The sequence below is a fragment of the Abramis brama genome (genome assembly GCF_963993115.1).
Source record: "Abramis brama genome assembly, chromosome: 18".
Classification (NCBI taxonomy): Eukaryota; Metazoa; Chordata; class Actinopteri; order Cypriniformes; family Leuciscidae; genus Abramis; species Abramis brama.
The window spans coordinates 26,425,622-26,439,569 of NC_139980.1; the positions used below are offsets into that span (position 1 = coordinate 26,425,622).

At 40.8% G+C, this 13,948-nt stretch overlaps 1 protein-coding gene across 1 annotated transcript in view; it reads left to right on the forward strand.

The window, feature by feature from the left end:
* Positions 1-929: 929 nt before the first annotated feature.
* The window catches only part of aig1 (androgen-induced 1 (H. sapiens)), a 41,676-nt gene continuing 28,657 nt past the window's right edge, over positions 930-13,948 (forward strand). The window contains exons 1-2 of the mRNA XM_084091238.1: positions 930-1,295; positions 8,872-9,027. Coding sequence (XP_083947364.1) covers positions 1,155-1,295; positions 8,872-9,027 — 297 coding nt within the window. The 5' untranslated portion in view covers positions 930-1,154. The remainder of the gene's footprint in view (positions 1,296-8,871; positions 9,028-13,948) is intronic.

The window sequence follows — 13,948 nt, forward strand, 5'->3', positions numbered from 1 at the left end:
AAAAAGAACAGCATTTATTCAAAATAGAAATCGTTTGTAACAATATACAGTACCTTTCAAAAGTTTGGGGTTAGTATTTGTTTTTCTTTCTTTTTTTTTTTAAAGAAATAATACTATAATTCAGCAAGGATGTGTTAAATTGATTTAAAAAAAAAGTGATAGTAAAGATTTATATTGTTAGAAAAGATTTCTATTTTGAATAAATGCTGTTCTTTTGAACTTTTTATTCATCAATGAATCCTGAAAAAAGTATCACAGGTCATAAAAAAATATTAAGCGGCACAATTATGTCCAAAATTGATAATAACTGAGTATCAAATCAGTATATAAGAATGATTTCTGAAGGATCAGTGAAGTGAAACGGAAGACAGGAGTAATGGCTGATGAAGATTCAGCTTTGCATCACAGAAAAAATATATATTTTAAAGTATATTAAAATAGAAAAAAAAAATATTTTAAATTGTAATAGCCTAATATTTTACAATATTAGTTTTTTTCTGTATTTTTGATCAAATAAAGTCAGGCTTGATGAGCATAAAATACCTCTTTCAAAAACATTAAAAATAGTAATGTTTCCAAACTTTTGACAGGTAATATAGTTTCTTTTTTTTTCTTCATTTTTGTGATTTTGTTTTTAACTAAAAGCTAGGACCATTTTACTTGATCTCCATATATTAAATTAAGTCCATCTTTTATTTCAGCCAATAATGGTGGAAATGTGCAATCACTTTTGTAACTTTTTTTTACAGTAGGCTAGGCTATATGACTTATAAAAACAAACCTGCGAAATAGCCACTGAGTATAAAAAAGTGTGACATAAAAATGACCTTAATAAATAGTAAGCTATAAGTTTCGTCTAAATATTAGGACAGTAAATAAATCCAGACAATGATTCGCCAAGTGAGAGACAAACGAAAAACACCAACCCCCCCCAAACCCTCTACACAATGGGCATGCGCGAGCACAAATTACAGCGACTCACGAGCTGCTATGGCAGGCAGCGATGCTTGTTCCTATAGCAACAACCTCTCGCGCACATCCGCCGCCTCCACGGATACGGATCCGCGCGACCCTCTCCTCCTCCCCACCGAATAACAGCATCCCTCTGTCAACAGGATATTTCCCTGAGACGGAAATACGACGGGGGAAGGAAAATGGCGCTCATCCCATCACAGATCCTCAGAGTAGCGATACTCCTCTCTTATTTTTCTATCCTCTGCAATTACAAAGCCATAGACATGCCCGCGCATCAAACATACGGCGGTAGCTGGAAGTTTCTTACGTTCATAGATTTGGTAAGTGCATGTGCATCGTTCCCATGCAGTGCCTGATTATATGAGATCTCCATAATGCATTACATTCGTAGACAGGCCCCTGTTATGCTGAAATATGCCAGGTTCCTACAAAAAAAGGAGTACAAACGCCACCACAAATTGTCTTACGTCATATTTACTGATCATTAGACGTTAATCACATGACGTAATGACTTTTTAAGTCTCTAACGATGATGTCATGATTTTCATATCTCACATCCTCATTAATAATTAAGATTATTTTGAAGGTCTGCGCTGAATTATGATCTGTTCTCTGAACAATTAGGAGAACAAATTTAAGGATGCATACACAGTTTTGAAGTATAAATAGCAGCAACCTTGTCTTTTGTTATGGCAGTCTGCACCAGCATCTGAACACACACATACACACTGACTGTTATGACAGTCTGTGAGCCAGTGACTCATGTTTTCCACATAAACAGCCCATTTTCTCCCCCTTTTTTCGAACAGTGATTTTTAATAGCAATAAAAGTTGTTTTGTTATACACTTCACGTTTGCACATCTGTTCGAGTGCACTGTTTGCTGTTTTTTTTTTTTTTTCATTCTTGGAATAATCTCATGTACATCTCATTATTTACGTACAGATTATTGCAGATGGAGCTTTTTAAAACTTATGCTGTTTCATAACACTTGTTATGATGCTTTCTCTAACTCTCTAGCGACTGCACTAAAATGAAAATATATAAACTATATTTCATAATATTGCTGTTTTTACTGTATTTTGATCAAATAAATGCAGCCTGCAGAAGAAACTTCTTTGAAAAGCATTTGAAAATCTTACTGACTCCCAACTTTAATGTACCGTTACTGTTCAAATTCCATGTACACTGTAAAATTGTTTTATACATTGAAAATTCATTGTTATTTTTATACTTGTAATAACACAATGACACTATTAATGTAACAACTCTTTCATTGTCTGTAAACACAGAGGAAGTACGGAGGCATGTTCACTGTGAACACTCACTTTCAACACAACCATAGAGAGATAAGGAAGTGATTTATTGTTTGTGCTGCTTTGTGTTATAGTGTAAAAATTAATTATGACAGCATTTAAGGACCTCTGACACCAATCAACCTGGCTGTGTGAAACTAATATTAGAACAGACGATAAACACGTCACATTCAGAAAAGCAGATTATCTCATCTTGGCACAAGAAATGCAAGTACGTCTGGATCAAATACTTGCACTGTAATATCCACACTCCACTGTGGCATTGTTATATTTATTAACACTCTAAGTAACTATCATTGTGCTAACTGTGCCACTTTGATTTCAGCCATTTATGTTTTCATCAGGCCTCATTAATTATTACATTTAGGGGGTTCGATCTGGCTTTCCATTGTCACAATAGGACACTCGAGGAGCCTGGCATAGAGTTGAGCTCTTGGTGTTGAACATAAAGTGTCTGGTCAAGTGTGGCCGAAAGCTTTCAGTGATCTGACAATGAGATACCCATGGATTAATTAGCAGAGTTTAATTAGCACAGACGCACAGGTTTTCCGAGTGTATCATTACTGTGATGAAAGGCAGTCTATATTTTTATGAGAGCAGTTGCTATGTTGCAAATGCCTTTGCAACTAATTATAAATTGAAAGGATGCATTTGAATGCATAGCGTCTGAACAAATACAAGTGCATAGTTCTATGACATTTATTTGAACATGAATGCAGGACTAGTAGGACTGTTTTGCAAGCTACTGTTTCTGCAGTATACTAGCAGTCTGTTGTTTGATAAGTGAGGTTTCCTAGCCCAATTATTATTATTCCCAGCCTCAAACAAGCAATTCACTAGATTTCATGGAGACTTGAATCTCAGTCCAGGAACCCTTGTGGTTGTTTATAAGCAGAAATAAAGACTTTGTATAGCTAATAAATGATTTTATGCTTCTTTTGGCTTCATGTCCTCGTACCGAGGCTGTTTTTTAACTCTCAAATGATGTGAGAAAAGGAACAACGTCCATTTTTAGCTCAGCTAAAGTAAAGATCGAAAGCATTAGTTAGGGTCGAGTAAGAAAAATAGATCATTTTAGGGGGCTGGTAATAGGGTTTTAAGACTTTTCCAATAAAAGATTGGCTTTGGACAAATCTAACATTTATATGAAGCCTTAGCAGGGTTTCTCCTGCCTTCAGACACCAGGAAACAAATTTAGGAGCAGAAAGATAATGAGGAATGAAATATTAAAGAGTGTATTAATGGGAGACTTTTTTGCGTGTTGGATATCTGTGGAGGAGATATAATAAAGAAACCCTCATAATTCCATAATGTCTTTCCATCGTAAATTAATGTCAAAGCAATCTCCTAACACTCTCATCACGAATGTTCACTAATGGAAAATGGACTAAAAAAAGACATATTAGCTTAAGACGAGAAATAGGTTATGGAGGAAAGGTTGTGTATTAAATAATTTCAATGCCAGTTTTCTTGCAGCCTGTCATGCATTGTAACATTTTAAAGCATGTCAACTGTATCTTTATATTGTTCTGTTTTCTGTGATGTGAGTTTGTTTGCTCTTGAAAAATGATGGCACTTAGAAATACTCATATTCTATTTTCAGACTACCAAAGATGAATGCATGGCTTTCATCAAGTTTCTCTTCAACTTCCCTCTTGTGTTCCTTTTAAAAGACAGCTTTGATTTGTATGTCAATGAGAGGCCTTAAAAAAAAAAAAAAAGGAAATTGTATTTATTTATTTATAAAAAAAAGCTTTACCCGCTCTTTTCAGTTAGGACCTCCAAAATAAACAGTTCATTTTCTACAAACTGCCATTCTTGGCTCATTTTGAGCAAGACTTCTTATTTCAGTGAGTTGTTGACTAAAAAACAGATGTAATCGGATTGGTCCAATTCACAAATGAATTATTCTTTGAGATTTGCAAACTGATTTAACAGGTTATTTGAAAATAATCACTTTGTTCACGAATAAAATTCTTAAAGTTCGATATTATGCTTTGGAATGTATAGTGAAGGAAAAGTAAAGATAAACTTGAAAAATGTTCTCAAGTACCACTGCTACTTGATTACATTTTTAAATAAGTTTATGTACTCCAATACATTTGTAATGAGTTATGCCCGGTAAATATACGATTTGTATATTGAAATAAACTCCTCCTTGACCTGCCACCTTAACGTGGTGGAGGGATTTGAGTACCCGAATGACCCTAGGAGCTATGTTGTCCGGGGCTATATGCCCCTGGTAGGGTCTCCCAAGGCAAACAGGTCCTAGGCGACGGGTCAGACTAAGAGCGGTTCAAAAACCCCTTATGAGAAAAATTAAACCGAGGACCGTGACGTCGCCCGGTATGGCGCAGCCGGGGCCCCACCCTGGAGCCAGGCCCGGGGTTGGGGCTCGTATGCGAGCGCCTGGTGGCCGGGCCTCCCCCCACGGGGAGCTATCATCGACCTACGGCCTAGGGTGTCCTGGTGCCACGTGCACTGATGCACCTGCCGGGCTCAGCCCGAAGGAGCGACGTGGGGCCGCCTTCCCGTGGGCTCACCACCTGCAGGAGGGACCGTAAGGGGCCGGTGCTGAGAGGATCGGGCGGCAGTCGAAGGCGAGGGCCTCGACAACCCGATCCCTGGACACGGAAACTAGCTCTAGGGACGTGGAACGTCACCTCGCTGGCGGGGAAGGAGCCTGAGATTGTGCGTGAGGTTGAGAGATTCCGACTAGAGATAGTCGGGATCACCTCTACGCACGGCTTGGGCTCTGGAACCACACTCCTCGAGAGAGGATGGACTCTTCACCACTCTGGAGTTGCCCATGGTGAGAGGCGGCGGGCTGGTGTGGGTTTGCTTATAGCCCCCCAGCTCAGCCGCCATGTGTTGGAGTTCACCCCGGTGAACAAGAGGGTCGTTTCCCTGTGCCTACGGGCCAAACGGCAGTGCAGAGTACCCGGCCTTCTTGGAGTCTCTGGGAGGGGTGCTGGAAAGTGCTCCAACTGGGGACTCCATCGTTCTACTGGGGGACTTTAATGCCCACGTGGGTAGCGACAGTGACACCTGGAGGGGCGTGATTGGGAGGAACGGCCCCCCTGATCTGAACCCGAGCGGTGTTCAGTTATTGGACTTCTGTGCTAGTTACAGTTTGTCCATAACGAACACCATGTTCAAGCATAAGGGTGTCCATCAGTGCACGTGGCACCAGGACACCCTAGGCCGTAGGTCGATGATCGACTTTGTGGTCGTTTCATCTGACCTGCGGCCGTATGTCTTGGACACTCGGGTAAAGAGAGGGGCGGAGCTGTCAACTGATCACCACCTGGTGGTGAGTTGGATCCGATGGCGGGGGAGGAAGCTGGACAGACTCGGCAGACCCAAGCGTACTGTGAGGGTCTGCTGGGAACGTTTGGCCAAGTCTCCTGTCAGAGAGATCTTCAACTCCCACCTCCGGCAGAGCTTCGACCGGATCCCGAGGTAGGCTGGAGATATTGAGTCCGAGTGGACCATGTTCTCCACCTCTATTGTCGAAGCGGCTGCTCGGAGCTGTGGCCGTAAGGTCTCCGGTGCCTGTCGAGGCGGCAATCCCCGAACCCGGTGGTGGACACCGGAAGTAAGGGATGCCGTCAAGCTGAAGAAGGAGTCCTATCGGGCCTGGTTGGCTTGCGGAACTCCTGAGGCAGCTGACGGGTACCGGCAGGCCAAGCGAACTGCAGCCCGGGTGGTTGTGGAGGCAAAAACCCGGGCCTGGGAGGAGTTCGGTGAGGCCATGGAGAAGGACTATCGGCTGGCCTCGAAGAGATTCTGGCAAACCGTCCGGCGCCTCAGGAGGGGGAAGCAGTGCCCTACCAACGCTGTCTACAGTAGAGGTGGGGAGCTGTTGACCTCAACTGGGGATGTCGTTGGACGGTGGAAGGAATACTTCGAGGATCTCCTCAATCCCGCCGTCACGTCTTCCATTGAGGAAGCAGAGGCTGAGGGCTCAGAGGTGGACTCGTCCATCACCCAAGCTGAAGTCACCGAGGTAGTCAAGAAACTCCTCGGTGGCAAGGCACCAGGGGTGGATGAGATCCGCCCTGAGTACCTCAAGTCTCTGGATGTTGTGGGGCTGTCTTGGCTGACACGCCTCTGCAGCATCGCGTGGCGGTCGGGGACAGTGCCTCTGGGATGGCAGACCGGGGTGGTGGTCCCTCTTTTTAAGAAGGGGGATCTTAGCTTGTGTTCCAGCTACAGGGGGATCACACTTCTCAGCCTCCCTGGGAAAGTCTATGCCAGGGTACTGGAGAGGAGAATACGGCCGATAGTAGAACCTCGGATTCAGGAGGAGCAGTGTGGTTTTCGTCCAGGCCGTGGAACACTGGACCAGCTCTATACCCTCTACAGGGTGCTGGAGGGTTCATGGGAGTTTGCCCAACCAGTCCACATGTGCTTTGTGGATTTGGAGAAGGCATTCGACTGTGTCCCTCGCGGCGGCCTGTGGAGGGTGCTCTGGGGGTATGGGGTCCGGGGTCCTTTACTAAGGTCCCTGTACTACCGAAGCAGGAGCTTGGTTCGCATTGCCGGCAGTAAGTCTGACTTGTTCCCGGTGCGTGTTGGACTCTGGCAGGGCTGCCCTTTGTCGCCGGTTCTGTTCATAATTTTTATGGACAGAATTTCTAGGTGCAGCCAGGGGCCGGAGGGTGTCAGGTTTGGTGACAGCACGATTTTGTCTCTGCTCTTTGCAGATGATGTTGTCGTGTTGGCCTCATCAAACCAGGACCTTCAGCATGCACTGGGACGGTTTGCAGCCGAGTGTGAAGCGGCTGGGATGAGAATCAGCACCTCCAAATCCGAGGCCATGCTCCTCAGTCGGAAAAGGGTGGCTTGCCGGCTTCAGGTTGGTGGAGAGTTCCTGCCTCAAGTGGAGGAGTTTAAGTATCTTGGGGTTTTGTTCACGAGTGAGGGAAGGATGGAACGGGAGATTGACAGACGGATCGGTGCAGCTTCTGCAGTAATGCGGTCAATGTACCGGTCTGTCGTGGTAAAGAAAGAGCTGAGCCGCAAGGCGAAGCTCTCGATTTACCGGTCAATCTACGTTCCTACTCTCACCTATGGTCATGAGCTTTGGGTCATGACCGAAAGGACAAGATCCCGGATACAGGCGGCCGAAATGAGCTTTCTCCGCAGGGTGGCTGGGCGATCCCTTAGAGATAGGGTGAGAAGCTCGGTCACTCGAGAGGAGCTCAGAGTAGAGCCGCTGCTCCTCCACATCGAGAGGGGTCAGCTTAGGTGGCTCGGGCATCTGTTCCGGATGCCTCCTGGACGCCTTCCCGGGAAGACCCCGGGGAAGACCTAGGACACACTGGAGAGACTATGTCTCCCGGCTGGCCTGGGAACGCCTCGGTGTCCCCCCGGAAGAGCTGGAGGAAGTGTCTAGGGAGAGGGAAGTCTGGGCATCTCTGCTTAGACTGCTGCCCCCGCGACCTGGCCCCGGATAAGCGGAAGAAGATGGAATATACGATTTGGGGCTGTCCCAGATGAAAGATTACCAATCGTGGTGATTTCTGTGGTCATGGCTCCTAAACGGTGGTCCTACGTCGTACAGCGAGAGAGGTTCAAAGACGACTATTGTCACAGTGTTGCGACCAAAGACATCCTGCGATCATTTTCTGACAGTGTCATGAATGTAGCATGATCATCTCACAGTGTGTTTGCTGCTACGACCTACGTCTACTGACTAGCCAATAAACATGCAACATGAAACGGCGTATTGATCAATGCGACATGGTGCTTCAACTTAAAACTTCTTTCTTCAAGCATCCATATTCTCTTCTTTCGCTTTCTCCTCTTTTTTTCAAAGCACATAAAAACCACAATTGCCAAAGTGTGATTCATCTTGCTCTATTTGTTTACCACTAGCGCATGACGTTTTATTCCTCTGTACTAACTTGCGTCGTAGCCTACGATTCAATGGGTGACATCATCACACAGTCTACAAACATGTCGTACCCAAGTTCATTAGATCCACGTCGTACAGTGTGATTTGTAATGATCCTATCGGATAGCCGAAAACGCAGAGTCTGGAGCAGGCATAATGCAATTGCTCATTACATTTTGCATGGCACCTAACTTTTTTTAAAAATGTATTTAATATTTAATTTATCTGTTATATTGAATTATAAATCTGTATTTTATTTTGATTTTAGCAAATAAACATATGATTGCTCTCCTCACAAATCAACTGTTTCTTGTTTTTCACTGGCATGTCTCTTAGATGTTGAGGACTATTGCATCTTTGAGCCTACATTCAGTACAAGTAAAATACTTAAGTACTGTTAAAATCAAGATGCACACCAGTAATGTTTTTTTCCTAAAGCACGTTTATAAATGCTACTTAAATGTTCTAAGGCCTAATCCTGGCTCAATCTAAGTCCTGTCTGTAAAGAACGTATTGGAATTGGTGACTTGTAACTTATAATGAAGTCATTTTTGCTGTAAGGTATCTCTTCTTTACTTAACTATGGTTTTCAGGTACTCTTTACAACTTACAAATCTGCCCCCTTTCTTAGGTATACTACATTACGCTTTCCTAACCATTTTATGATTGTCTATCTCAGGTCATTCAGGCAGTTTTCTTTGGAGTGTGTGTCCTGACGGACCTCTCAAGCCTTTTGACAAAAGGCAGTGCCAGTATGGAGCAAGAGAGACAGTTGAAGAAGCTGATTGGCTTACGAGACTGGATGATGGCTGTTCTGGCCTTTCCCGTTGGTGTGGTACGTATAAATCACCAATCAGATTTCTCATTTTGCGTACATACACTAACTGACCAAGAATATCCATAAAAATACACTTTATTTGTGTTTGTTGGACCTACATTTGGAGATTATGAGCAGTGCTGCTGGCTAAGTAAGGATGTATGTTGATGTTCAGATAACATCAATGCTTAGAATCAACACTGAAAATTGGATTGAAATTGAATAAAAACACCAATATAGCCAATTTTCAAAGCAAGATAATGCAGCGATCTAGATTATTTCAGTGCAAAAACAATCTAGCCTAGCGTTTTAGCTTTTTCTAAACTAAAGTTTGGAAAGGTTTCAGCTTTTATATAAGCCCGTACATATATGCAAACATTGCAGTTTTTGTATACAGAAAATCAGAAAAAGTAATTGGCTGGCAGTGACTTATGGTGCGGTTAGTTTAAAGTGTGTGAACCTCCCGTAAACTCTCTGAGCCATCAAGTTCAATTGTTAATATGTGGGAAAGAAAAAAACAGTACTGTAACGGAACATGAATGCAATACTTTGTCTGAAGCTGCCCTTCCCCTCCCACACATGTCAGTGACATTAAGATGTCTGAAACCACAGGGAAACAGAGGCCACTGTTCAAAACTTGTTTCGAGAAATCATTCACTGGATCTAAGGAGGGTTGTGTATTGAGCACATTTATAGAGGGTGCTAAAGGTAAAATACTGCTTGCTGCAAATGCATGACCAATGTTTTCATATTTTTGCAACTTAGCAATTTTCAATGCCACTTTGTTTCGACCGTTTGGGGTCGGTAACATTTTTAAATGTTTTTGAAAAAAGTATCATATGCTCACCAAGGCATATGTATTTGATCAAAAATACAGTAATATTGTGAAATTATTACAATAAAAAAAAATCTATTTTAAAATATATTTAAGACATCGCAGAATTCATTCTGATATTCTGATTTGGTGATCAAATCATTCAAACATGAAACATTTATTATTATCATTGCTGAAAACCAGTTTTACTGCTTAATATTTCTGTGGAAACCATGATACATTTTTTCAGGACTCTTCAATGAATAGAAAGTTCAAAAGAACATCTTTTAGGCCTTTTTTTACCCGAGGCTAGTGTATTTTTTCCCAATTGTTTTCAATGGGAGCGCAGTGTTTTTAAAACACCAGTAGCAGGACAAGGCACTAAGTGCTAAGCATTTTTTGAAGTTGAAGAATGTTCTTTGGGTAAAACACAGCGCTCATCACTGTCACTTTTTACCCAGCCGTCGAATCACAGTGGAGGAGGGGTGGGACAACGACCAAATGCCACATCCTGCTTGTACAATGATAACACATCTCTTCATCCAAAACTAGTGCCAGAGCATTCTTGTTGAATAAAAGTATTACTTTTCTTTAAAAAAAATCCTGTTAACCCCAAAATGTGAAAATAATAACAAACACAAGATACATATTACATAAAATCAATAGCATTGTCCAGAGTTATGGATTAGCATATGTGCAATCCAGTTCATTTTCTTGTTTTGTTTTGTAGGGCAGAATAAACACTATGTGCCTTTATATCTGTATTTAGATCATCAAAACAGTGAATCATCGCATTCCTTAAAAGGTATAAACCTGCAGGTCAGGTCAGACAGCATCTGTATTCTCTTAGCACATACAGTACCACTATATCTGGACACATCAACACATGCTGCTTTGCATTAGGGGACTATACAGACACCAATACGCATTGTCTTAAATGTACATCTCATTTGCTTTGCAAATCCCCAGTCTTCTATCTGACACTGCCACAAAATCAACTGTGCAATAAAATCCTGTCCTGCAAAGTGGAGAAGGAAACACTGTGTTGTTTCTGTTTTGTGTGTGTCCGTGATGACCATCAGATAATTACATGGAAAATATTTAAATTGGGCTCACAAATGTCTCTGGCTGGCTAAAGATCTTTTAATATTGCATGGCACAATGTTAGTGAAGAGTTTAAGATGTCAAATGACAGTGTCGAAGTGACTTAAGTGGGGAGAAAATCGACTCTGCTCATTTTATTTTAATGAAAGAGACACAAGCAATCTCCTTACGTTGCAAGGGAGCACTAATAATATAACTTTTCTCTTAATATAAATAAAGCAAAGTGTGGAAATATTAAATAAATTCTGAAGTGTGCAAGTATCTGATGACCAGACTGAATCAACACTTTTTTTCATCATTTTCCTTACTGTTTTTGGGGGGAATTCTGCTAAACACTTAAAAACAAATATGCATAACATTTAAAATAGCTTATTTTTATGTTTATATTAAAGGTCATTTGTGTGTGTTTATATTATATTTAAAAATAAACTCTACTTTAAAAAAAAATTGAATAAGAAGTCTAAATTGCTGCATTTATTTGGTCAAAAAATACAGAAATACAGTAAAAACAGTATTTTGTGAAATATTATTACTGAATTTAAAATAACTTTTTCTATTTTAATATATTTCAAAATGTAATTTATTCTTGTAATGGCAAAGTTGAATTTTCAACGGCGGTTGCAGAAATTGTTATATGCTGATGTGCTTCTCAATTTTATTATTGGTGCTCGATTATTAATAACGGCTCTTATTATTATCAATGTTGAAAACTGCTTTTTGCTGGAAACCTTGATTCATTTTTTTCAGGGTTCTTTGAAGAATGGAAAGTTCAAAACAACAGCATTCACTGTATTTGAAATAGAAAGAACTATTAGAATGATTTCTGAAAGGTCATGTGACACTTTGTGACACCGGCAATGTATGTAATATAATATATTTAATATATTTTTAAAATACAATATAAATATAAGATTTGAAATATAATAAACATAGACATGCAGCTTTGACCGTTGCATCATTGTGTGGATATTTGCAGAACTTGCGGTTGCAGATTCTCAGCGGGGCTTAACGAGATGGCTGACAGAGGATGCTTCCTTGTTAGCTTGTAAAAAACTTAGAAGCCAGACAGCCATGATACAAAGATGAAATAGATGCTTGACTTTGCCCTGGCCCTCAGTGTAAGAGCTGGGCAGTGGGCAGGCTCAGCTTACAGCCATCACAATGAGCATCATTAGTGCTGACGTTGGGAAACGGGCTCTACTGTGTTTGAGTGATATGCATACTTTGTTAGCTTTAGCCAGGTCATTTCCCGACACCTATTAGTGGCATGTGATACAATGGGACCGAATTCTGCTCCATCTGCCTAACAACCTTAGTCTATACTTTCTCCCAGTCCAGCTAGGTTGGCTGGATAATAGAGGAGGTTTGCCGTGTGCTATGTGGTTCATCCACAGTGTCCTATGAGAGTGCATGGAACGGGCAAATCCAAATAAACCACCTGTCCGGCAGTGAACTTGTTTAACTTGCGCTTTCAAAGTGAAGCCCAACGTTTACTTGAAATATGCTTCAAAAGCACAACAGATCCTTTCACAAGGCCTATCCTCACAGTGCCGCCCGTTTATTTAGGTACGGCGAGCATCATCCAAGCCCTTACTGGAAACAAGAATCCTACAAAATAATCGGAGACACCCAAACCAAACAGAAATCTGTCACGCCCATAAATGAGACCCATTAATGCAAATACGTTTGAGCAGTTCAGGATTACAGCAGGGGAAGTGAAATTCCTTCTCGGAGAGCCTGGGACTTCAAACGCTCTTTCACAAGGCCTGCACGCTCCACACCAACGTGTCTGTTTTTTAACAGCGTGTGTGATGCCCTCATCATCTTAACACTGTCCTTTTTCACAGAAGGCATCTGTAGCTCCAAGTAAGTGCTGGATAAAAGCAAGGAAGAAGAAGTCAGCTCTCAGGGATTAATTATGGTATACTGATATGAAAATATGAGCTCTGTGTGTTGATTCACTGTGCTCATGGCTGGTTTTAGTGCTTGTCAGGTTTTTGCGCAGAGATTGTGTCCTGTAGATGGGGAATCAAAGAGGATATTAGACAAGTTAGACTTTTCAGCATAATGAGATGTGCCGGCATGAGGCAGGAGTTAGGCAATCTGCCCGAAGACCTGCTGGGAATCTGGGGGCGAGGACTGGGCTCAATTTAAAGTCTTTGTGAGGAGTGAGGTCTTAAAAAGTTATGAAGTTCCTCTGAAGATAATATACAGTTGCAGTTTCCCTTTTTCAAGAAGGACATTTCAAGAAAGTCCACACCTGAGATGGCTGACACCTGACATACAAGACCTGCAAGAATCAAGTATTATTGTAAAGCTTGTGCTGAATCATATAATGCTATTGAGTCGTATGAAAGAGCAGTGTTGATTCTTAGCCATAGAACTCAGGAATAATCACAAACATGTCCACTTAGCATGTTTAGGAGCAGAGCTGTGTGGTATTGGCAATGTGACAGTAGAATTAGATTTTGCTTTACCGTTTATCTCACACTATATCTGCAGCATGATTTGAAAAAAAAAGAAAAAAAAAGAAAAGAAAAAAACAGCATTCACAGGTGTATGTATATTCACATCTTATTTATAATAAATAATAAAAATTAAATGAAAATATAATATAATAAAAAATATATACATACATATATATATATATATATATTAACATTGATTTTTTTATAAATAAAAGTGACAGAAAATAAATATATACACATACAAGTATAAGTTAAATATATCTGCAGCAAAAAAACTGAAAACAGCATTCACACACAGGTGTATGTATATTCACATTTTATTTATAATAAATATTTAAAAAATATTTAATTATAATATAAAAATAAATAAATATATAAATTATATATAGAAACTTATATTACCTTTTTATTATTTTTTTTTAGAAATTAAATGTGAAATAGAAAATAAATATATACACATACACATACAATTATTCATAATAATCAAAGTCTATTTAGTTCACTGAATTATCCAAAAATAAGTAGTACTACACAATTTTGGGGTAAACTTTCA